This window comes from Poromitra crassiceps, assembly GCF_964638095.1.
Source record: "Poromitra crassiceps genome assembly, chromosome: 7".
Lineage (NCBI taxonomy): Eukaryota > Metazoa > Chordata > Actinopteri > Beryciformes > Melamphaidae > Poromitra > Poromitra crassiceps.
The window spans coordinates 39,390,905-39,417,100 of NC_139628.1; the positions used below are offsets into that span (position 1 = coordinate 39,390,905).

The 26,196-nt window shown below is 44.0% G+C and overlaps 2 protein-coding genes across 7 annotated transcripts in view; both read right to left on the reverse strand.

The window, feature by feature from the left end:
* mark2b (MAP/microtubule affinity-regulating kinase 2b) overlaps positions 1-13,383 on the reverse strand; it is a 71,391-nt gene extending 58,008 nt beyond the window's left edge. For all 6 annotated transcript variants that reach the window (XM_083640535.1, XM_083640537.1, XM_083640536.1 and 3 more), the window contains exon 1: positions 12,171-13,383. In XM_083640535.1, the coding sequence (XP_083496661.1) occupies positions 12,171-12,221 (51 nt within the window). In that variant the 5' untranslated portion in view covers positions 12,222-13,383. The remainder of the gene's footprint in view (positions 1-12,170) is intronic.
* Positions 13,384-16,674: 3,291 nt separating this feature from the next.
* Positions 16,675-25,635, reverse strand: krcp (kelch repeat-containing protein; the record flags this gene model as incomplete). Its single annotated transcript, XM_083640110.1, has 13 exons — positions 25,493-25,635; positions 25,148-25,309; positions 24,500-24,581; positions 23,361-23,420; positions 23,023-23,257; positions 21,237-21,335; positions 20,340-20,471; positions 20,065-20,252; positions 19,109-19,305; positions 18,918-19,012; positions 18,544-18,598; positions 18,276-18,373; positions 16,675-16,904 (listed from the first exon to the last, which is right to left on the reverse strand). The coding sequence occupies exons 1-13, from the start codon at positions 25,552-25,554 to the stop codon at positions 16,675-16,677; spliced, it is 1,695 nt and encodes a 564-aa protein (XP_083496236.1). The 5' UTR covers positions 25,555-25,635.
* Between the last annotated feature and the right edge of the window lie 561 nt (positions 25,636-26,196).

The following is a 26,196-nucleotide window of genomic DNA, read 5'->3' on the forward strand; positions in this document are numbered from 1 at the left end:
AACACTGAACTCTACAGCACTGCTTAATCCATAACCTTACTTCCGGGAACTATTGCGAGGTACCAAAGAAAGAAGTACATTGGAGTGAATGGAGATGACGCAACTCTTATATCTCTATGGGTCTGGATAGAAATACGAGAAAATACCAAAAAGACTGGCATGCTAAGACTTTTCATCGAGGTGTTGTGAAGCATCCCAGAAGCCCAGACGCTGGTCTTTGATTATGTTACACTACAGGAGGTAAAGACTCCCCTTCCTCATTCCCAACATTAATATTCGGGCCCGACGCTGGAAATGTGTCGGCCGCGACCGAATCGTGTTGATATCGAGCTGAATTTGTGTAGTCCGAGCCCTGCATTACACAGCATTTTATTTAGCTAGTTTAGAACGCTGTCTGACACACATCTCGTTTTAACAGGGTTCCCAGTTCCCACATTCGCTTGGACATCATCAAATTCAAAGACTGTCATGTTGGGCTTATCTTGCCATTTGGAAACTTGCAGCAGTCATGATTAGAATGTCAATATATTTTTTGATTAATTGTCCATGCCATTGTCCAGCTAGCACGCTGCTCTCCCCTGTATGTCTCAAACACTGCAGGCCAGTCTATATGCATGCATACTCACATCAACTCAATCTCTGCCCCCCCAGCACGCGCGTGCACACACACGCGCGCGCACACACACTCTCTCTCACACACACACACACACACACGGCTAAGTAAACTTGTGAGAGGCCCCTTACTTTAGCAAGGTGGTGCCACGCTGGGTCTCAGTGTGCTGTGAATGCAGTGTCGTGTGTGTGTATGTCTAAGTGTTCTTGCACTGGATTACCCTAACTCCCTAGGGTATGTGGGTATGTGTGTGTGTGTGTGTGTGTGTGTGTGTGTGTGTGTGTGTGTGAGAGAGAGAGAGAGAAACCAATTCAGAGCTGTGTTTGCTCCGTTTCTGTCACAGTTGGGACCCACTGCCCAGCACTTACTTCCCTGAATGCCCGCGTTCTGCTGCTATGCAACTATGAGTGTATGAGAGTGTGTGTGCATGTGCGTGTGCGTGTGTGTGTGTGTGTGTGTGTGCGTGTGTGTGTGTGTGCGTGCGTGCGTGTGTGTGAACACATGTGAACCATACCAGTAAACATATCTGTGTAGCTTTCAGAGGGTGGCTGTTTTATAAAGCTCTCTGGTGAATAAATGCATGAATCGGATGAGGGGAATAACAGTTTTGAGAATGAAGGGCAGATTCAGAGCAGGAGACCTGAAACGTAAACAGCATCAGGACAAGACTCAAAGTTGAGCTGAAATGGGATTCCCATGCTATAGGATTCCTTTATGGTGACCTATTCCAACAGAAATAGGGTAGAGAGGCGGGACATGGCGTGTGGAGGAGTTTGATTTGACCGCTGGGATTAGGGACTGGCGTTGACGTTGGCCAACCCTGGCGCTTGAATGCTGCGTAGGGCGTGTTCAGCCCCCAAGGCGAGTGGGATCCGTAATAATGCAACATTTTTCACCACTTCCTGACATTATAGACCAAACTAATCGAGTAATCGAGGAAATAATCGACAGATTAATCGAGAATGAAAATATTCATTAGATGCAGCCCTACTATCATGCCTTGCTTATTCCTGCTGCTCACTAATGTGATTAGCTTGATGTCACCATCCTGACCAGATTTCAGGATCACCCTTCTTCACGTGGCACAAGTGGGTTGAAGCAGAAAGCAAAATAAACAGACGATCAAATAAACAGGCTGCATCTGGGGAGTTAAAGGGATTATTAATTCAAGATGTGCTATTGGAGAGAATTGGAGTTTTAAAATAGCGCTGTGTTTGGATACAGAATGAGCCGTGCATTGGGAGATGACTGGTGAATTTCAGGAGGCATTTTGATTGAACAAAATTGGACTTATGTTGTTTTGAATAAAGCTTTCATATGGACTCGGAACGGGAACGAGACACACTGCAGTCAGCCAAACAGCCGAGTACAGCCTCTGGAAATGCGCGAGGATGCACGCACACACACACACACACACACACACACACACGTGGCATTTTCAATCACGTGCGACTCGTAATGAGAGGCAATCTCTGATATGTCCGCTTAGATGACAGTCGCATTGGGCCATGGCCCATGTCCGATTTATATCAGATTCATTTCCACGTATGAGTGAGGCCTGAACCGGACCAGAGTCACCTGACAATATCCAAATCCACGTGCTTTTGTCCTGCTTACACGTTCATAACACATATCAGATATGTGCCACAGATGTGAGCAAAAAAATCTGAATTGGGTCACTTGTAGCAGACAGTCTAGACCAGGAATGGGCAACTTTGATGATAGAGAGGGCCACACAAAAAATTCCTCGCTACCAGAGGGCCAGATTGTGACCGTGCACTTCCACCAGTAGCCTACTGTAACACCATCACTCCCAAATATAGCTACTAATTTGATGAAAAGGACTGGTAATCAAAGTTTATTATACCAACACTTATATTTTTCATATTCAAATCTAGTAATTCTTCCATTCAGATGACACCAGAAACATTGCTCTAGCTTTAAAACAGCCCGCTACATTAATTTGATGGGGTAAATCACCCAAATGTGTCATATTAAATCAGATTAGTAATGTTGCATGTGCATCCTTGATATAGTTTGTTACAATAGTGTTAGCTCAAATGCTAACGTTAAACAGTATGTGGATGGGCAATACTAATGCCATTAGCAGCACCATGTTCTGGGATGTATAGTAAAATAAAAACACAGATTTGGGTGGTCTAACTTAGAGATGCTGCGATCGAGATTTTTCAATTCCGATCCGATTTCGATATTTTAGCTCAAAACCGATCCGATTCCGATCAAATTTCGATACCCGATTCGATACCGATTTCGATCCGATACCGATACAGCACATATTTAAGTCTCTCTATGCTGTCTGATAGCTAGCAGGCAACAAACATTTTTAGGGTTAGGTATGTATGTGTGTGCTTTGGTAATATAGTAGGCTATGTAAACGATTTAGTTCATCTAATTCATTTGATGTAAAACTAAAACATAACAATCAAATTATGGCTGGGTGAGATGGATGATTTAATATTCCATAGCTCTGACCTAAGCAAATCTGACATCACTATTGTGATATAATATTTTTTTTAGTAAAGTTGTGTATCACTCAATAGTCAATACAAAAAATAATGGCTTTTATAGAACCGAAAGCCTAGCTGCTTAGTCTGCAGATAAAACATAAAAAATTACATTTAGACTCTTATTGGCATGACGGCAACATATAAGCGGTCTGAATTTTGCATGGGGCCAGTTCTATAGTGAGGCATGGAAAGCCTCACTATACGCCATCATATCTGTGTCGTTTCACTTTTGACTGAAAAATGATGCCTGTAGTCTAGATTAAAGAAAATACATGTATGTGATGTTGACAATTATGTAGGCTATGTGCGCATTCGTTTTCCTTATAGATCATGAGTGCTCCGCAGCTAGCTACGTTAGCTTGCATGTAACGTTTAGCGTTAGTTGATTTTGGAGACACAAACCCTGGACGTTTCATTTTGAGTAGGCTAATGCATGAGGTTCTCTATGGTTTACGCCAGCTCTGGGAGTATGAAATGCTTTAAATGCGGGGGTTTTGGTCACAACCATAGACTGTACATAATACAAGCTTGTGGAGCGCTGCCCTGCTAGATAGCCTAACCAGCTAGCTAACGTTAGCCATCATCACAACAGTTAACGTTAACGCCAAAACAAATCCGCTGCCTCATCCCCACGTTTGGTTTAGCGTAACGCCAGCTCAGACTTTCCCCTAATCTCAGAAACCTTGCGGGACATGTATTGCAAATTGCAATAGTGGTTGTTTTGTTATAATTTGAAACTGTCAAACTGGTGCGGACGCGTGATTTCGAATCGCACATAGGTTAAGGACGGGTGTGTCTGACGTTTTGGCCCTGGCCATCCTAGGCTCAACGCGGCCTCTGTGCGGCTGCTGCGGCTGCTGCTGCTGCATGCTGGATAGAAATTCTGGAGCGGAGTCATGGAATGGAGTGCTTATATCGGAGCCTTGGATCGGTCATTTTCGCTGGAATCCGATCCGATCCGATCCATGTTTTTTGGCTGATATCGCGCCGATATCCGATCACATGATCGGATCGCAGCATCTCTAGTCTAACTTAACCTAACCAAAAACGTCCGCCTTGTAAAAAAAAACGCAAATTGACCCAGGGGCCACACTGAGTGGGGTCGGGGGCCGCATGCGGCCCGCGGGCCGCCAGTTGCCCACCCCTGGTCTAAATGCAGCCTATTTCGAAGTGTGAGGTAATTATCTTATCTTGTCACTTTGTCTTGGGCATAGCACTGAGCCGCGTACAGTTTGGTGGCTTGCTCATTGTTTACCACCAACTGTGTACGTCCAACTTTGTGACCAAATTAACTTGTGCTTACCCATAACGTGTTTGGTTTTGGACAACTGATACGTTTGCTACTGTCTCGCCTTTATCTGTAGTTTTGTGCAGTGTTGTCTTTATTCTTGCATTGATTCTCAAATCAAGTTTTCTCCAAACAAATAAATAAAATCGCTAGTGCGAAAAAAGTATAGGAAGAGAGAATTACAATGAACTCATGCACCTGATGACGTCAAATCCTCTCAATCGCAGGACTACAGTTGGCGGCCACACCCACCCACCGCCCGGCTCGACTGGAAAGGCCTGTTCTAACCCACTCCCTCATACAGTCCAACGCACGCACACACACACACACACACGCACACGTGCACGCACACACACACACACACACACACGCGAGGTGCACTGAACAAGTGTTGGCTAAACAACCAGGCAGCAGTGTGCGTTTTGTCCGGACACACTCACCCACACAAAGATATTACTAACAGCCAGAAGGACGTGTGTGTGTGTAACCTATGTGTTTATTTAGAGAAATGTTTGATCATAGCATACAGGAAGCTATGGTCTAATATGACTGAGGAGACCAAATAAATTAACGTGCACTTGTCTTATCGGCTCGCTAATTGCGTGCGTCTGGGTGTGTGTGAGAAAGCGGAGGGAGTGTTGCCGCACGCCTGCGAGAATGAATACACATGTGATTAAGTGAATGATCTCGCCTAGCGTGTGTGTGTGTGTGCGTGCGTGTGCGTGCGTGTGCGTGCATGCGTGCGTGTGTGTGTGTGCGAGCCAGGTTCTCTGTTGCTAGGGCCCTGGCTAGCTTTGTCTCCCCGTTCATCTGCCTAGTGACTGGTCTGCTATGGAGAGAGCCATAATTTATGGTTTCCTGGGCGGAACGGCAACGTGTGCACGTGTGCTGTATAGATTGCCGATGCGATGACTCATTCACGAGGAGCATGGATGCAGATGGGTAAAAAGGTGAAGAGTGGAATATGAAAACACACCTCTTCTCTAACACGCCTCTCTCGGTGTGTGTGTGTGTGTGTGTGTGTGTGTGTGTGTGTACAGACACACATTCGGTACGGCTCTCTCTCTCTCTCTCTCTGTCATCTATATTGAATTTCCAGCTTCACAGCTTACTGTAAAATTCTGTGCTCTGCTCTCACACTCCCAAGGTGTCAGGTGAATTGATATCAACCGGCTCTCAACTAACAGTCATATTTCCATGCTGCGTTTCCCCTCTAAGTCTTTGTAGTAGGGCTGTACACCTAAGCACTATTTTCTATCTATTTTTTCGATTAGTCGATGAATCTAACGATGATTGTTTTTAGAAATATACTGAACCTCAAATTCAAAAGGATCGCTGACAGATGAATGTTTAAACTGGAGTAATATGCAGTATGTGGGGCAAGGAAAGTAATTAAAATGATTTAACTTACATTCATTTAAGTGACTAACGTTGCTACTAACAAACACGTTCCGCGTGTTGACAATCCAAATATGAGTGGCCAAAAAGTATGCAGGACTGACTTACGGCGCTGTCTGCGGGCCCTCTTGACGCGCCCCGGGGTGCTTTACACGTTATGTACACGCCGGGGTACATAACGTTACGGTTACGTCATTTCCAAGTTGCAGAGTTTAACGTTACAGAGCAGCACATTGTTGGGTCTGGGTCTAAAATACTCCCACACTTAGTTTAGATGATTGTGGATGAGGTTTTGGAGCTTGTCCCGTCGCTTGGGAATAACAATCCATGCTGCCTGTGACGGGCGCAGCCATATTCACTACAGGCTGGCTTCCGCTAGCAAGAACAACAATATGACTTCCGGTAGGAATTGTTCCAAAATAAAAACCATTGTACACAAGTCTAAAGCACACAGAAGCCATTAAAAAGTTTTATTTTGAAATCTGATGTGTATTATTATGTTTTGCTTCACTTAATTTTGACGTTATGCAAAGCGACGCATTTGCATAGTCGACGTCGATGCCGGACAGCCCTACTTTGTAGCTGTGGTGAATGGTGGCAATTGGAAATTGGATTCCACAACTGTCTGTCCCCCATTCAGTCCTCCTAAAGCAGGTTACACCACTCAAACGTGTTTTGACACTAGACCATTTATGAGAGTTCTAATTCTAACGACCAAGTCGAAATGGGTCATTATTGTAATTTATTCCGTTTGTTTTCCGAACACAACTGTGAATGTTTGAGCCGGACATATTGCTGGATAAAATCCTTCGCGCGTCGATGAGAGGAGGATCCAGCTTGCTCGGCTGCAGTGCGTCCAGCCGTCCACCCAAACAATGAGATGGAGGATTAAGAAACAATTGGAGAGGAAGACCAGTATTTCGAGCTGCAATCTCTGTCTGTCTTTTCGGGAGGACATGGCGGAATGACTAGCGGGGGGGGGGGGGGGGGGGGAGAGCATTGTAAAACAGGAAATCAGACAATCAAGTGGTTTAGTCATGTCTGTGGAAGTGGACATAGTCTAACAACACGTCCACCAGGACTGACGCAGCACCTTGTTTTGGGCGTATATCTATATCCCATTATCATTATATCCCCTTATTGCATTTATGTGAATATCGGGCTGGTACTAGGGCTGCACGATATTGGAAAAAACTGACATTGCGATATTCCCTGCCCCTGCGATATATATTGCGATATGAAAAAATACAGATTTTCACCAGATTACCAGAATAGCTCTATTTTAAAGAAAAGAATACTTCTAGAATGATTGGGATGATTTTGTAGAGGAGTCCATCTGATTTTGGAGGGGAAATTAGGTATTTTAATGTTTCTCAACCACTGGGCTGTCGCCTATACTGTAGGCCTCAGAGCGTCATCTATCAGGGTGCATACACATTTTGACCAATGGATTTCCATGACTTAGGCTACATACATGAAAAAGTGAGTAAGTTATGACATTCTACTTTAAAATTTCACTAGCCTACACTTCACTTAGTGTAATGCAGCCTTTAAAACCAGGGAAAGACAACATGTATGCTGTATCACCATATTACCATATCCAACATCTAAGACCATATAGTCTCATATCACAATATTGATATACAATTGATATATTGCCCACCCCTAATATTGAGTGCCAGAATCTACCTCCCAATGATGCTATTTGCAGAAAAACATTAGATTTCATTGATTATAATCACTGCTTTCAACTTCTTTCGTTCTTCTAACGTTTCAATAAATCAACAATGAAACACCCCTGCCACTTTACACACTTGGTCTGACCCCCCGGAAACCCCCTCCAGAAACGACCAAGTGGTACACTCCGCATCTGCGGAGTTCCGGTTTTTGAGCGCAAGGCTGGCAGTACAGAGAGACGAGGATTCACATGCAGCCGACCGGTGACAAACAATTCATTCGTGAAAAGTAATAAATATACATTTAATTGCAAAGATATGTCTCTTCTCTTTTTATTTTCACTGACATGTTTTGTGTAAATAAGTCGCTATGTATGATTAACTCTACCGTAACGTTACTGCTATCATGTGATGCAACATCAGAGACTTGAAGGGGAGAGACAGCCACAGTGATAACACGGACAACTTCTCAGTAATCAGCCTTCGTGTCATTAGAAGTTGCGGTCTTGCTTTTTGGTGTTTCAAGAGTAAATATCTCCACTCCACGGACATGTTGAGTTACAGCAGCCAGCCTGCTGTATGCGAGTGCGCTGCAAACTGGACAAGTCCGCCTCCACAACCACATCGTTTACAGACGGGCTACTGTCAGCAACGCAACATAAGCAAAAGATAATTCAATTTAGGTCTCTGTGCATGTTTGTTGTGTTGAAGCTAAGCACTACCGTAAATGAGTGAGTACAGTAGCGGGGCGTCTCTCTCCTTTGAGAGAGCCTGCATTTCACTCAGTAGGCTACCCCTAAAGTGAGAGTTTATCAAGCAACATGACGAGTTAATTTGCTTTTGACATCGCACGTCCTGCGATGTGACTATCGCGCATGCGCACATCGCAATGTCGATGTGTAAACGATATATCGTGCAGCCCTAGCTGGTACCACACAAAATGATTGTGTCTGTCAGACAGTATCAGAATTTCCTCTGTACCAAGATCCAATTAATAATAGCAAGAACCATGTGTAGAACGTCAATACAATGATCCCCATCTTTTTTGGTCCAATGGCCCCAACCTAATAAGTCCTTAACCCTTTTTACACAGAGATCCTGCAATATTACCGTTTAGGAAGGCCCACAAATAAGCCAGCAGGAAGTGCGTTTCTACAGCAAGCCAGGCTTCTGCAAGGAAAAGAGGCATGACATGCTATCGTTGCCATGGGGATGTTAACAACTGTACCTGCCGCCCGGGGGAATAAAAAAACAGTCGATGTAGTATTGTAACATTGTGGCTGCTTTTGAGGAGAGACTGACAGGGCAGAGGAAACGTCCTCACCTATAGCCCACGACTCGTCAGAGGGATCTACCAAGCGCACACTTTAATAAAGACAACGCATCAAGAGGCATCTAAATAAACTAAGACAGATGGACGGACAGACGCGCGCTTCTCCCTAATCTAGGCCCGATAAAACTCATTAAAAACTTTGCATTTACACAGCAGATTAGCCCTGCTCTAGTCATCGGCCTATCAGAACACTTTGAGTTTGTTGAAGTGACAGAATGATTTTTTTTCCCTTCACATTTTTAATGTTGTGATACTATTGATACTTTTCAGTGACAAGTTGACAACCTCAAATTAATTGTAAAACATTCTCTCCATTGGACTTGCAGGGAGACCAAGATGTCCAGTCAGTGAATACCTGCCGATTCCGATCGGCAGATCAATGACCCAGGTCTAAATAGGCTATATTCCAGTCTCTCCCACCCACACACACACACACACACACACACACACACACAAAGACAGACAGTTCTACTGTATGTGTCAACACGGAGGGGCCCTTAACGTTTGGTGCCATCTTGTCCTGCATCTTGAGACCCGACACCGTGGGCTCTCTGTACATGGCCTTTCAGACAGACAGTGAGTGTGTGTGTGGGTGTATCCCTCCATGACCCATCACCTACAAACCCAGTTGAAGTCTAGCCGTAAACCCAAACCCAGTTCTTTCACCGCCGCCATGTGTTGCGGATGTGTGTGTGTGTGTGTGTGTGTGAGACAAAAAGCAGAGGAGAGATGGACACGACTGTCTGCTAGAGGTAGCGAAGGTTAACGACCATGTGTTTAAGAGTGTGTGTGTTATTCAAATCTATATCCAACACACACACGTCTGCATGTCAATATGGCATCAACTTGAAAGATGCCAGAGTTGCTAAGGCCGGCCGGCCGGCCGGCCGCACGTATGTGTTTTTGACAGCTATAATATAGACGGCTTATATAATTAACGGCATTGACCTCTGTCCCAGGTGAGGGTGCAGCCATGTGTTTGCTTCCACCTACACACACACACCAGCCCAGCTGCCAAATCTGCTTTCCTGTATACTTTACCTTTTCTTTTCCCCTGTTCCAAAGTACGCGCACACATGCACACACACACACACACACACCTTATGACGACAGCAGTGATCCACCAAGACAAGCCAGTTCACTCACAGACAGACACAGACAGACAGACAGACAGACAGACAGACACACACACACACACACACACAGTAAGATCATGGTATTGACAGACAACTTCCCTCAGCATTTTATTTGTACAAGACGCACAAGGCAGACATAATCTTAACAGTTTGGACCTTTGTGTCTCCGGTCCTCACTCTCCACCACCAGGAGGTTTACCCATTGGCTGCCAGCCAATGGCTGGTGAGGGCAGATCTGCAGCCTGATTGGTTGTAAATCTGCCATTTACACACACCAGGGTTAGGCTGTCAGTGTTTCAGGTTAAAAAAAAAGCTGTTCACTCAACAGAGGAAGCAGTACAGGGGTGTATGTGAAATTCTTATTGTTGTGTGAAAAGACTGTGTGTAAAAGATGCATACTTTTTAGCGTGAACTCCCTTTACACGTCAAACCCCTTTTCTAATCGATGTTTCTTCGCTAGGCACCGTCATTTTGTGACGAACAAGTTGCCACATTTCTCCTCCTAATGAGTAAACTTGGAGCTAGTCGTTCGTTAGACCCTGCAGGTGGAACGAGCAAAACTAACAAACGGATCTGATTTTCAGTTCACTCCTGCTGTGCCAGTGCAGGAAAGTTGTTCACCGCAATATGCCAACTATCCAGAAGAAAACAATTGAAGATGTCAATATATATGCTTTTGAGTACATGTGACGACAACACTGAAATAACATTTCCCCCAATTCCTACAAAGCATAGGGTACATAACGCAGATGTTTCTCTTCTCTGTGTGTGTGCTGTGTGTGTTTGCGGTATTTATGGTGCTACAATCACCAAAGCCACTGACCCGAATGTACAAACAATACATCACTCCAAAACCCTACCGCAGGCACAGCCACATCCAAACACCTGTACCAGCCCAAGCGGCACAGACACAGACATACATACGCCTGCACACACATGCTGACATCATCCTGACCCTGAGTACACTATCAACATCAAGAGACACACAACCAGATTTTTCCATCCAACACTTACACACGGTCACGTCCCCCACCCCCAATTTAAAGCATACAACACAAGGCCCATCAACAACTGTCCAAGTAATGCAAGGAATTATCTGTATTGGAAATAATGGAAACTATAAGTAGCATAGTTTCTGTGCGGGCGGCTCTTTTATAGTCTACTACACACGACTGAGACAGATGCTGTGGACTGGGAAGCAGGGGCCTTGTTCCAGCATTGTGATGATTTACAGAGCACCGCCAGGGCTTTCCTTTGCCTTTTAAACGGCTAGGCAGGCAGACCACCAAAGTGTTCTCTCACACCATCTGAATGGAAACATGAAATGTACAACATTTTATCTCCATCTTATACAACCTAAGACGAAGTTTACTGACACCTGATGAACTACTTCTAATAGTATCTTTTCCTCCCCTCTGCTATTCTGGGTAGGTGCCAGTAGACTTATTTTTGCTCAAAATAGGTTATGCGCTGTTTGTTGCTAGATAGTCAAGACCCTTCAACCAGCCCATGTCTGGGTGTGAAACCCACCTTAATGGTGAGACCAGCTATGCCTTTGTAAAAGCCAGGGGAAAACCCTGGGAACAGACCACAACACTAGTACTGTTTTTAAGCCCCCTCTATTCGAATGGCACATAGATTAAGTTCTGGCTGTTAGTCAGAATTAGAATGCAATTTTAATGCATTTACAAATTACTATAATTCCAAACTACATTGGATTTCATTGCGATCCTAAAGCAGCAGGGGCTTGGTGGATTACAATTGTTGATTCTATGCTTCTTCTGATTTGACATTTGGGTGAATGTGACTAAGAGGGTAGTTTATATTGCATTGCAACAGAGCAGGCTAAACCATTGAACTGTCAAGTAGGAGGACATGCCCTGACACACAGTCTAAACAGAAACCTACATTTGTGTCTTTGTCCAGCTACGAGTGGGAAACCCGATGTGAGTGCGTAGGCACGCTGGCGAATGATTATTATAATACTTCCATGGGTGAATCACTGCTGGGGTAGCAAAGACAACAGAGAGAGACAGAGAGAATGCAAAAACAACTAGACAGACTCTGAAGGCCAAGTAGCCTGACATTGTCTGTCCAGAGCAACCTCGACAATCCAGGAGTATAAAAAAGTGGATAGATAATACTTATAAAACCACAGAAACGTGACTTTGGTAACTTATTCTAGTAGGAAATCTTACCTGTGCAGCTGAATTTTCAATGACTTGCACCAGTGGGATTCTTGTTGACATTTTTGAAAGACTTAGATTTGCCAAAAAGGATGACAGGATGAGTCGAAAATGAAAGAGTCCTTAGTGTCTATTGTGCATCTAAAACCTTCTGGCCCCTCTTGTGCAGCTGGTGGTGGGCACAATTTCCAATAGCTGTCCAGTGCTAGCCAGCTAGCAACACGACAGATAGCCCTTGAATCAACAAGTTGAATCCCACATCAGCGGCTAGCTAAGTTAGCCAGCTAGCTAGCAACTAGCTAGCAGCAACTACACGTCCCATGTTTGTCAACGAACACAAAAAAGGAAAAGCAGATATCCTTTTGAGCTTCTGTCGAGTTTTGAGAACATCCAATTCTCTAGCACCGTCGAAAGCGGCTAGCAAGCTATCAGGCTCACGATATGACGTGTTGGCCAGCTAGCTGAGGGTGCTAGCTTGAGGAAAAGTTGGGCAGCGGTTGTTGAGAGGAAGACAATGTTCATTTAGCTAGGTGGCTGGCCTGGCATAGTAACTAGTCAGACTGTTAACGTCCGAGGAAGCCCCAACTGCCAACGAACTCTAAAATGGATGTTTACCCAACGTTAGTTTTCATAACGCAACACCAGCGTCCGTCTTTTCTTCTTCTTGCAGAGGAGCTTCCTCTGAGGTTTCAAATCAAGTCCGGGGTCTCCAAACTTTCAGGCCGAAGTTATCCCCGGCGAGGTCTCGACCTTCCCGATTCGCGTGAAACAATTCAAACTCTTCCCAGGCAGCGAGATATCCAGGATGGAGTATCCTAAAAGTTAAAAGCAACACCATGTAAAACGCTCACATGGCAAGTGAGGAAATCGAATTAATTTGACGGGCTAGCTAACTGGCTAGCCGATGTACCATATAGCCAGCCAGTTCGGTGTTTCTGTCGAAGCGAAGCTAGCTAGTTAGCTTATCTTCCAGCGGCCCCAGCGGCACTGCCACAGAGCGATCCACAAAACTCAAAATCCACGGAAATCACCGTCGGTCTTCCTTGTGTTGCGTGATCCGAATAAGGTCGTTCACACTGCTGCACTGCAGTGTGGCGATATACCAATTCGTCCCGTCGGTATACCGATTGCTATTATTCCATTGGCGAGTTGAGTAAAGAAGAATCATCAAGTTGTAAAATCCATGGTCGGCAACTGGGGGTTTTCTCGTTAGGAGGTGCGTGTCAACGGGTGACGGGGGGAGTGAGAGGCGAGGAGCTGCGCCCGAATGCAGCCTATGCGCACGATCGAGTCCTGATACCGGAACAAGCTCGCGGCAACATGGCTGCTGCTTGCACCACGACTGAAAGAGGAGGATGGGGGGGAGAAGGGGGACTTGCTGTATTCGGCTGCGCTCGGCTCTTTCCGGAGGGTTTACAGGTGTGTTGGGTGACAGCTTGAATTCTTCCAGCCTACTGAGCCTAGCAGGTGCAGAGAAAAGGAGGATGATGCTGTCTGTTCTTCACTTATTGCCAGAGATGTAGATTAGTTGGTGGAGGGTAAACCTGCCTTTTACATTTTAAACTGCAACTAACTTATTTATGAAATAGGCTTGGTCCAAATTAAAATGTAAATCATTATGGTATACAAATCAATGCAAGCATCATGGTAGTAACATGTGTCAGACCGATGTAGGTTACATCATCTAACCTACATCAATAACTTACATGTCAATTAAACATAAAACAATGTCTGACATTTTTTATTATAGAATTGTGTTTTGTCACAGAGCAAATCTCTCAAATTTCTTTGACTTACAGTCAGCTACTCTCTCTCTCACACACACACACACACACACACACACACACACAGACACACACTTTTTCCTATTTCATTTTCATTCCTATCTTCTATCTTCCCATGGTCTGTACTGGCCACCTCAAACCTGCCGGCTTGCTAGAGATATCTCTATGTTGGAGTCAAATCCCCCTTTTCTTTCACCCGTCATCTTTTCCACTGGTGGTGCCAGGATTCACAGTATGGGTGGGCCAGCAGAGAATCAGGTGGGCCAACCGGGGGTGGGGGGGGGGGGGGGTGGGATGCTTGGAATGTGAGCATCTCAACCTGACCACACCACACATGCGCACGCAACACAAACACACCCCGCTGTCCTGTCAGAAACAATGAGCCACATCAAATCATAAATACTGTAGCTTTCAGAATATCACATCCAGCCACAGATGCGCCTATCAGACCAAACAACAGACCCACCGGGGCACAGCTGCTAAATAATCTCTCGTACACACATACACGCCACAGTGCAAAATACAAACAATCCGCTTCAGATTGAACCAGTTTATCCTCTATGCTAGGCTGCTGAACCTCACCTAAAACGTCATAAGCTATCGTAAGGTAACCACCCAGGCAGGGCTACAAATAGGCTATGTAGTTTTCCTCTCCAGAAACTAATGTTAAAGTGACATACCTTTGCCTTGCTGGTGTGAAGGGGTGGATGTTGTGGGAGTCAGATGCGAGGGAGAGGGCTGAGCTAGCCACCAGCACTCTTTTCCCCACGCTTCAGAGGCCAGGTCACAGTCCTTTTTACATCATCTCAAACAGCCTATTTACATACACTATACTAGGCTACTACTCGCCCCCCCCCCCCCCCATTCATTCACAAAGAAAGAAAAAACATTGGTTTATGCCATTTTCTTTCTTATACACAAGCATATACCCTGTTTTAGGTTGTTTCAGGATGGAACTGAAACTAGCTTGACCCTGGCACCTCTGACTGAAACAATGTAATGGGAGAGACTTGTTCACTTTCACTGAGTGAGCCTTGCTCACAGGCACTTCGGGATTCACTACAGATTTTAGGTGGAAAGCGCGCGCGCGGGCGTTTTCACCTGTCATGTCCCATGTTATTCTCTAATAAACCTGTATTGCACATGAGAAACCTAAAATATACTAGGAAGATATTCACACTTATTCAGCTCTTTCTGACATGGAGTTTGCAATCAGTCAGTATGTATGACATAATAACCGCCCAAGTCAGGAGGACTGGTGGATTGCACTGGGCTTTTTTATTTATTTATTTTTCTTGGCTTTAGCCATATAAAAATAGACTGATCAGGTTGCATTATAGACACCATTTGCTGCTATGGCTCTAAATCTAATAAGTGCCGGTTATAAATATGTAATAATGCTCTCCATAAGTGTGAAAGTGAGATGCTAACAGCTGGCATAGACTTTCCAAGTTACTATAGTAACAGCCACGGGGCATGATCATGAAGCTCATAAATAACATGGCTGCCATTGGAAGTGGCAATGTGTCCAAACTCTGATGATCCATAGCTAGAAAATAAAAAGGGGAAATCACATCCCGATGATGCAAGACGTGTAATCAAGGATGTTATGGACCACAAACACTTCTGTTTCTGTGCACAATGGCGCATTCACAACTCTCTGCCTAGTTACCTCTGACTCATATTGGACAAATTTGGGGCCAGAGGGTTCATTTGAAATAACAGAACATACACAGGTCTATAAACTTCTCTGTGACAGTATTCCCACTTATTCAAATGGGTTTTTATCGAGTATAGCCACTTTTTCAGTGTTTGTAATTAATTATATACTCATCTAATTGACAGTAGTACTGGATGATGGGTCATAGAGAGCATAACACATGCTTTTAGTGAGAAGTGAGAGATATTACAGTACAATCAGTCATATTAAATTTGAACAAACTAACAACAAATTACCTTATGGTCGTCTCACTTCAAGTTTGTGGCACTCTGAGGAAAATGTGACAGTGTCGCCATCTGCAGGATGGTGAAGTATATTGCAAATCAAGATTTAATCTTTTCCAGGGAGAATGTGGCTGAGACTGGCTGGCTATATATATATATATATATATATATATAGCGGTCATCCTGCAATTATGGGGAAAAACATGGTCGAAGTTATGGCTGGGTGAGATGATCACAATATATGGTAAATGGTAAATGGCCTGCATCATACACCGATGGCGGCACGCAGGGTACCTACACACCATCGGGAGCAAGGAGGGTTAAGTGTCTTGCCCAAGGACACAACGACAGCAGCTGGGAGGGAGCGGGGATCGAACCGCCAACCCTTGCGTCATTGGCCGACCCGCTCTACCTCCTGAGCTAAAGCCGCCCGCACAATATGGCTTACTTCTCAAATATTCCCACCATCCCTCACTTTGTAATTTTTAAATACAATGTGTCCATTTTCATGAATTTAGACGGTCACGATTGTGTCTCAAAATCACCATATCATCACAATATGATCCCACTGAAAGACTCTAAATGATAATATTGAAATATCGCCCTGCCCAGAATGATGAACTTAATCAGATTTAGATTTTATCTTTATTCTGTATCTAAGAAATTCCTAAAAATATACACCACCATACATACACATTTTCAAACCATTGAAATTAAATAGTATCTCTTTAGAACACATAATATGAAGAGAGTTCAATGAACAAAAAAATGAAACAAAACATCCATCTCTAAACTGCCTTGAGCAGTTCCTCCACAGCGACGGTGGTCAGGTCGGAGTAGAAGTTGCCCTCGTTGTCTCCGCCTCCGAACATGAGCAGGGTCCTGGCAACGTGACCCGCAGCTTCCTCTGTGTCTTCCGATGACGAGTGACGACCGGCGTTCTCCATGGCGATGATGGAGTGGCCCGCCCGTGGGACGGAGAGGTCGGGGTGCGTCACTTCTGTCCAGCTGTTGGTGTCTGAACAAAACAAACACACCATCTTAAACTACAACATTGACTGGGCCAGAAAAATAGTATTATGCAGAATGAAAATGTATTAAAACTACGATACAGTATCCAAGCAGGGGGGATTTGAATTTGCATACAACACACAATGTGTCTTCTTGTATTCTCATCAACATTCTACAGAAAGCAATAGATGTACAACAAAAAGTGCGTGGTTGGGCAGACATGTATTGAAAAACGAATAGTCACTTTAACAAATATATTTGATTTACAGATGATTACAGATTACAGATTATTAAAAACTCTAGAGTAGACTCTAGAGCAGAGGTGCCCACATTTCTTCCTGTGTAGGGCCAAAATTAGTCTGGATGGATGGTCGTGGGCCAAACCTAAATGTTGATGTTTTGTTAGATTACATCAATATTATTTTATAGACAATTTATATTCTAAATCTAAAATAGGTCTTTTAGTTTCATATGGTAAAAGTATCATCAAGCTAGCTTTAAAAATGAGCCCGCCACAACCACTGAAAGACAGTAATAATTGCCGCAATTGTTTTCCTTTCAAAACCATGGAGGGCCAAAACAAACTAAGCGAGGGCCAAGTTTGGCCTGTGGGCCACAAATTGGTCAGCCATGCTCTAGCCTAGAGAGCAAGGTACCCTATGTACAGAAAATCTGATATTACAAAAATCTTGTAGTTTATTGTGTATTATTTGGATCAACTAGTGACAGCTATTCTGTGGTCCACAAGAAACATTACCAATATTGCAATGTACTGACACCGAGTACAAATGAATACGGTACTTGTATTCATTACATAAACTCACACACACCATTCACAATTCCTTGTTGACTTTTTCCCCTTTTAAGAAGTTTCTATTATTACAGCCGTTGCTTAGTATTCTGCACATCCCCTCATAATAAAAGGTCGTACATCTGATTCGTGAAATTCTTTACATCTGATTTGCTTCATTTCAACTGCAATACTTAGATCCTTGATTTCAATTTCAAACAGCAGCAGCTGGTTGGTTTACTGTGTAAGGAGATCGAGCGCACAATGCAAACCTTTGATTCCTCAAATCAACAAGGGAGAGTTGGAGACAAAATCAGCAAGACCTTCTCATTACATCAAACTGCCTTCCTCTTTCACTTCAATAACTGCAGTGTTACTTTGACGTACTTTTGATCTCGCTTTTCTTAATCAGACCAGTGAACTAATAACTTATTTTCAGCCAATTTGTTCTGACAACCAGACAACAAAGGAGCTATAAGCCTCCTGCTACATGTGTGTGTGTGTGTGTGTGTGTGTGTGTGTGTGTGTGTGTGTGTGTGTGTGTGTGTGTGTGTGTGTGTGTGTGTGTGTGTGTGTGCTTCCTCTCACCTGTGTCGAAGATGAAGGTGTCATTCAGAGCGTTGTTTCCGTTGTAACCGCCGTGGATCAGGAACTTGGTATCTGAGAGCACAGCGCTGCCATGCCAGCTGGAAAACACACACACACACACACACACACACACACACACACACACACACACACACACACGTAAATGATAATGCACAGTCGAATAGATGAGTTATAACTTTGTGTGTGTGTGTGTGTGTGTGTGTGTGTGTGTGTGTGTGTGTGTGTGTGTGTGTGTGTGTAAGTATACCTCCGAGGAGAGGGTGCTCTTCCTGTTGTTTTCACGGCAGAAAACTCCATCAGACCTGAGAAACAAAGAAACACAAAAACATTTGAATTTCATATGTACAGATTTTTGTATGTTCATTCCCTTTGTGTATATGTATCGATAGAGGTGTGTGTGTGTGTGTGTGTGTGTGTGTGTGTGTGTGTGTGTGTGTGTGTGTGCGTGCGCGTATGTGCCAGGGTTGTGATTAGGAGAAAACATGACAGAGTAAGGCAGAAATAATGTCGCGTGTGGAATCTCCATTAGAAATATTAATAAACAAATGAAAAATCTGAAAGGACAAACCGCAACAACAACAAAAAAACATGCTTGTGTGTGCATGCATGAGCTCGTCTTACCCAGGTCCAACATGTACATGTCATTGTAAGAGACCGGAGTGTCCCATCCTCCAAACACATAGATCTTCCTCTCCTGCATCACACACGCCGAGTGCCTGGACACGAGAGAGAGAGAGAGAGAGAGAGAGAGAGATGATTAGCCCAGAACCTAAACAAAGTAGTTCTCAGACTTTTGGATCGCACCATCTCACCCTGAGCGGGGGGAGGGTTTGTCGCCCGTGACGATGGGCTGGTACCAAATGGAGAGGTGGGGGTCGAAGATGTACAGGGAGTCGCTGCAGCCGTCCGGCTCCGGGTTGGGACAGGGAAACACCCCTCCCAGCACAAACAGCTCGCCCCGGAACATACTGCAGCTGTGGTAGGCCAGGGGCGGGACTTTACCTTGAGCCTGACGGGGAGACAAGAAGAAAACATGATGTCAAAAGTAATTCAAGTCAAATAGCGACAGTATGAGAAAGCCGTGGGAGAGAATGAAGTTTGACATACACACACTAAGGCTTTCACAGACTAGTCGACCATCAAAACCACTAGACTATAAAGCTGCCTATATTTCTTCTATTCTTTATCTTTGTTTTGTTTTTTCACCATGATTGAAATAAATCTAATCTACCTACCTAGTCGACAGTGTGCATCATAGTCGACAAATTCATCTGTGGTTTTAGGAATAAACAATTTAAATCAATCAATTGAACATAGATTTGTTTGAACAATCATTTTCTACATTATGCCACATTAAATAAACAGAATTTAAGTTGCTTAGAGACGGAAAGACTCCCGTCTATGTTGCTACTGCAGATAAACAGTCTGTATCTCCAGCTCAGACAAGTTGCTGGTAGCGGCTCATTTGTGAACTGCCTCTCAGAGCCAGGAGCACGAAGAGCAGTTCAGAAGAGCAGAGTAAGTAAGTCTCAGAGCCAATCAACTCTGCTATTTCACAAACTCCCAGGTTGGTCCCACCTACATTAGTAAATCCTTTACTGGCTGGTTTTGAGACCTTTCTGATGAGATTGTATAATTTTTATTGGGTGAAAAAAATGCTATCCTCCCCTACTAAAATGCAGTAGTCGTGAATGCCCTGGCCTAACACACACACACACACACACACACACACACACACACACACACACACACACACACACACACACACCTCCACCATGGTCCATTTCCAGCTCTGCGTGTCCAGGATGTGAACGTCGTTGAACCACTTCTTGTTCTTGGAGCCTCCGAACACAAAGATCCGCCTGGAGTCGTGGTCGTAGACGGCCGTGTGTCCGATCCTGGCCTCGGGGGTGGGGCCCTCCGCCAGCGTCTCCGCCGCAAACCAGGACATGTCCTCTGTTGGGACGGACGCAAGGAGACTGGATGATGAGAGGAGACGCCCTCCCTTCTGTCTTATCTCATAATATACAAACCGTTACTGACCTGTGCAGAGCTTCCACATGGGGTCTTTGCAGAACTGCTTCCTGGCTCCCTGTCCTCCAATCAGAATTGCCGTCTGAGCGTCGATCGGACACAGCGTCTGACCCCAGCGACCTGACGGGTTGACCAATGGGACTGCGGGAAGGGTGTGTCATCAAAGTGTTGAATATCTCACACACAGGCTCGGGATAGCTATGTGAACATCAACAGGTTGCAACGTCTTGTCGTTTTATCAAGTTAAATTCAAAAATTCGAAAATGACCTTTTCTAAGACCAAGTTGGAATGAAATACGAGATGAATTTTGCACTTGGAATAAAAGGTGAAAATAAAAATTATTGTATATCAATGAGAATATAAAGCTGACCGTTGGAACAAGAAAGATTTACAAATTAAAGGAAGAGTTCACCCAAAAATTTAAATTATGTTCTTATCTACTCATCCTCAGTTTGTTAGTCCAATGTAAAGACTTGAATGTAGTATATACGGTAAGTGCATTTTTTGACTTTATGGCCTTCTGTTTAGGTAATATAATTTAATGCATTTTAACCTGCTGATATGATTTCAGCCATTTTTCACATAGTTGACCGCCTCTGCTATCTACAGACACTAAGAACTGAAAACATTGTATGGTATCATAATCAGGCATCATAATTGGCAGCGACGCTAGCTAGTCACCTCTACACTACAAATACCTGCATAGCCTGTGTGGTTCTAGATGTGCGGACTTTCAGAATCAGTTTTGCAAATCCAAGTTCATGGTACATCTGTAGAGAAGACGCAGTGACCTCAGGGGGGCGATGTGCATCGACATGCCGGCTGGGAGACCGAAGAGAATAAATATGACCAAATAAAAAAGCTCAAACACAACACAAAGCCAGTATAATGTGGCTCAGACTCACCGGTCTGTGTGGGGGTCTTGCTCTGTCTACCCTTCGTCCTGGTTGCGTCCTGCGGAGGCGCTCTTCCCACAATCTCCTTTGCCTCTCCGGCTCCAACAGCTGTAGAAAGGAGAGTTAGGACAGTTCATATTCATACAGAGAAGAAGGCTGCAATTCAGTCCAATACGTTTGAATGCTTCCCGCCACAAGGGGGCGCTGCAATCCACAGACCGCTATTTACAACAGAACAGGAGAGGTAAAGCACCCGTGGGCTTGAATATTAGAGTACAGAGGCAGGTGACTAAAGCAGTATCACTACATACTACTGAATGGTGCAAAACAAGTAACGTTACAGATCTGACCCACGGCACGTGTGTGGAATTCAGCTAGCTGCAGCAGAAAAACTGGGCTATTTTGGAACGTAACATGGACTAACACAGCAGCCAGCTTTCGCTCATAGAGACACTGCGGAGCGCGTCATCATTCAGATACCACGCCCAAAACGGGGGAAAACACAAACTCCCGTCCAATCCTGGCGTTCTCCTATGTCGCGTGCATGGTCGGGTCTTGCACAAAAAGATCGTATATACAGAAGATGAACACTCCAACTTACTTCATTGACAGCAACATCCACATTTTTCTTCTCGCCAATTCTCAATGGCTTCCTTGTTTTCCTCGGGAGTACAAAAACACTTTAACTGGCGATTTTTTTTACATTTGTTGTCTGCGCAGCCCCACCACACAACAGCTTTTAGCTATGTTTAATTCAAGGAAAATGACGCTGGTGTGTGGAAATGAACGGAGCTTTTCCCCCGTGATGGGCGTGGCCTATTTCATGCAGTGTCTCTATCACGGACCTACTTCATAGAAACAAACGAGTTGAATTCACAGTTGAACACTGTACTCTCAGATTGGGTTGTTTCTTCTTTTGGCATTTTCACAACACAACCTCTCAGCTCCGCGGCACAGAGTAAGCTGTCTGCACGTAATGTGCGTTTGTTTAACGTCGCCTGCACATCCCGGTTGAATAAACACTGACAGCCCTAACAGGCAGACAAATGCTACACACACAACAGTACACAAGCTGCCAATGTAGTCCTTTTAAGAAAGGCACAGGTTGAGCTCCCTTCCCATTGGTCACAGGATGTCTGGAATATCATGGCATTTTGAGAAGTGCACTCCAAAAAGTCAGTGAATTTAACACATATTCTGGAGAAATCTGGGAATATCAGCAGATTTTTTTTTTTTTTTTTTTTTTTTACAAATGCAGAATATAATTCCTCTAAATATAATTTAGAGGAATACACCAGAAGGTATTTTAGAAATTGCTTCACACATTTGTTGCATTAACTGGTTGTTTTCATCCCAGCTGTAGTGGAAACCAGACAAACATAGGTGTGGAAAATCATGGAGACATTATGGAATCGTGGTAAGGTAACCATATACGATTCCATAATGAATGCGGAGCACTTCCATGACCTAAAAAGAAAAGTTATGCCTTGCTGGTTTGTTAACTTAATTATTCCCCACAGCCCACAATTAGATTGGATAAATTAAATATTGGGGAAGTTAATTACAGGGAATTTAATTATCCCCTACTTATCTTCTTAAAAGAATGTATAAAAGATTCCCGGATGCACCTCTCAAAATGCCACAATATTCCAGAAGTTCCATAACCCGGTAAGACCAAAATGATCAAGAATTTGCCTGGTGTCTTTGGGGGTGGCCAAAACAAACATACACAAGAGTTCATACATACATATTGTAGACACTAAACTGCACAATATATAGGAACGTTATTCTTCACCTGCTGCCTTACTCTTGGGAGTGTCTCCTCCGCTGCTGAAAAGCCTCTGGCTTCCTCTGGCTTGACCTCTGACCTTTCTCACGGGGTTGGTCTTGTCCAGAGTGCCATTTGGACACACATTCTCCTCGTCCTCCCTTCTCTTCGTCGCCTTCCCTTCACCGTCTTCTTCCTGCGCCGTCCGCTCCCTCTTCCTCTTGCCATTGGCCTCTCGGGCTGCGGAGGGGGCCGCGGCATCCTGGGACGGGACAAGATATTTCTAGTATAACTACAACTGTGGTTATGATAATAAAAGTAGTAGTAGTAGTATCAAAATAGTTAAGTTAGTTAGTTAGCATTACCTTTGGAGTGTATTCAGTCATGGCCAGCATGAGCTCTGGTTCGGACCGGTCTGCTTTCACCTGAAAAATATACGAAAAAATTAGGGATGCACCGATTGCAGAATTCTGGGCCGATATACCGATGTTCAAAATATTTTGGCCGATAGCAGATACCAATATGGGTTTTTTATGCCTTTTTGACAGGGAAACAAAGACATCTTCATTATAAACAAACAACTGACCTGTTTTAAAGTCTTTTGAGTCCTTCATCACACTATATTTTAATGAGCACAAATTCAGACATACTCTAATCGTAATTATGAAACGCAAACAAACTACAAATCATGTGACCCAACTGAGGGGCTAAATATCGGCCACTGCAATCGGTGAACGGCATCTTTTTTTGTCGATTGCTGATTGCAGCGAACAAGGCCGATATCGGCCGATATATCTGTGCATCCCTAGTAGAAAGAAATACCTACAAAAACCTGCAACACAGGTAGCCGAGTCCTAAACTTTAACTGAGTCCTGGACTCTGAAACACAATGAAAGGGAACCCCTTCACATAAGGATACTCAAGTATTTATTCATTGCATTTTCATCTTTGTGACCATTAGCTGGAATATCAGAATCGTTTCTGTACTAGAATCCCCTTGAAAGGCCTTCCTTATGTTTTCGTAGTATTTTGTGTCCTTGGAACTCTTTGCTCTTTTCCTCATCAAGGTATATATAAAACCATTTTAGTTATTGGCAAGCAGGAAGTTAAAGTTGAGCTGAAATGAAAAGTGACTTTTTAACTATTTTAGATCACATCCCTGGTCATAAAGTGCACCCATTTAACAATGTATGCAAAAAAAACAAAAAAAAGGTTTTTCACATCACAAGTCAACCATGTTGTCTTCATTCATAACACAAAAACAGGATTATCCTAAAAACAATCTTCCATCCCAGAATTCACCAGAAGACAGTCCTGGGGTATGTTCAATCTGCAAAACGGTGTGCACCGTGTGCTCCGGGTTGAACGCCATGTTTCCTCGAAACCGTGTGCAACGGTGCGCAACAGGCTAGGGTGTCCAAAGCACAGCCGTTACCATAAGTGGTTTGGTACGTGTTGTCAGTGATGAACTCAACCCTGAAGGTGTGTCTCGTTTGATATTTACCAGGTTTCCTCCCTCCAGGGTGACGGTGAGTGTGACCCCATCTGTCCATGTCTCCTCCTCCCACTGCTCCCATGACAGACACCTGGAAGAGACAATTCAAATGTCACTCAAAAAGTTAATTTACTGCTTTATCTACTGTCCACTGAAATGTACTGAACCAAAACCAACCAAGTAGGGTGACCAGAGCCCAGCAAACCAAATGTGGGACAGAGAATATGTTTGTGTGGGACAGATTAATCTGTCCATTATTTTAGACTAATTGATTAACCGCTTGGTCTATAAAATGTCACCAAATTGTGAAAAATTTACAAGTGATAATCCCCCCCCCCCACCCCCCCCAAAAAAGCCATCCTCAAACGTCTTCTTTTGTCCCGATTGACAGTCCACACACAACCCAAAGATAGTCTGTCATAGAAGACTAAAGACAACAGACAAGAGAAAAACTTTTTTCTTAATAATCTCTCTATCTCTCTCAGTGGTTTGACTTTTGAAAACTAGAGCCAATCAAAATGTGGGACATCTCAATATGTGGGACATGGGAAAAGGCATGACAATGCTGTTGTGCAGTCCCTCACAAAGTGGGACATCATATATAAATAAACGTTAAAAAAAACGCTTTACATTGTCTGATCTCTGGTGCCAACCTACTTGTTATACGGTGTCAGCTTGCCGATAGTGACCGGGAAGCGGTCCTGGTCGTTGAGCTCGGCGTTGACACAGACCCTCTGCCCCCACGGTCCGCTGCTGAATAGCACCACCTGGCGGGCGGCGGGCGGTACCGCAACACACACCCGGCAGGACCCGTTGACACTGAAATGATGAAGAAACACAGGTTGTAAACTGTCCCGTCCGCACTACGCTGGGAACAATTTCACAGAAGTGACGAGATGTCTGTATGTTTTCGCAGTGGCAAAATAGCTATCGTTAACCGAGGTGCCTTCCCTTTCCGACGGAGACACACGTCTCTCTGCCTCGCGCTATCGTTGATCTTACCACAGAAGTCTTTGAGGCGGGCTGTTTACTCCGAAAACCGCATAAACTCCGAAATCGTCCATCTTCCGTTACACCGCAGCAAAGAGGATTATCTGCAAAAGTATTGTCGCTGCCAATCGTTGCTGATATTTTAATTTGGAAAGAGAGTTCTGATCCCTCCCGCCACCGATGTACACAAACGTCTCAAACTCCGCGCGAGTTCTTGCCTGGTAAAACACGAGGTGCGCACGATGTATCGTCCGGAGTATCCGCGGAAAGGCGGAAGCTAACGCTTACTAAGTGCAGGAAAACGAAGCTCTATTGTTACGGAACACAAAGGTCAACATATCGAGCGCACCGCAATACACAAGCCAACCACAGGCCTGCATTCAGCGGCGCTGCGAAACGTCACGAAGGGCACATTCAAGAACACTGCTCAGTTACATAAAGTTCTGAACTGAACGATGCAAGTCAGAAATATCAAAGGTTTTACTCTGTTTCACATGCAGGACCATATTAGTCATAATAAATAAATTGATAAATAAATTGATAAATAAATAAAGATGTTTCAGTAAAATAATTACACAAGTAGGCCTACATACAGAAATATATAATATTATGTAACAATAAATTAGCATTTTTTTTTTTTATTCTTAAAAAAAAAATCATATGAACTGGTAAATCCTGGGTTGACAGAGCCAGTTAATGACACAGGTCAGACAGTA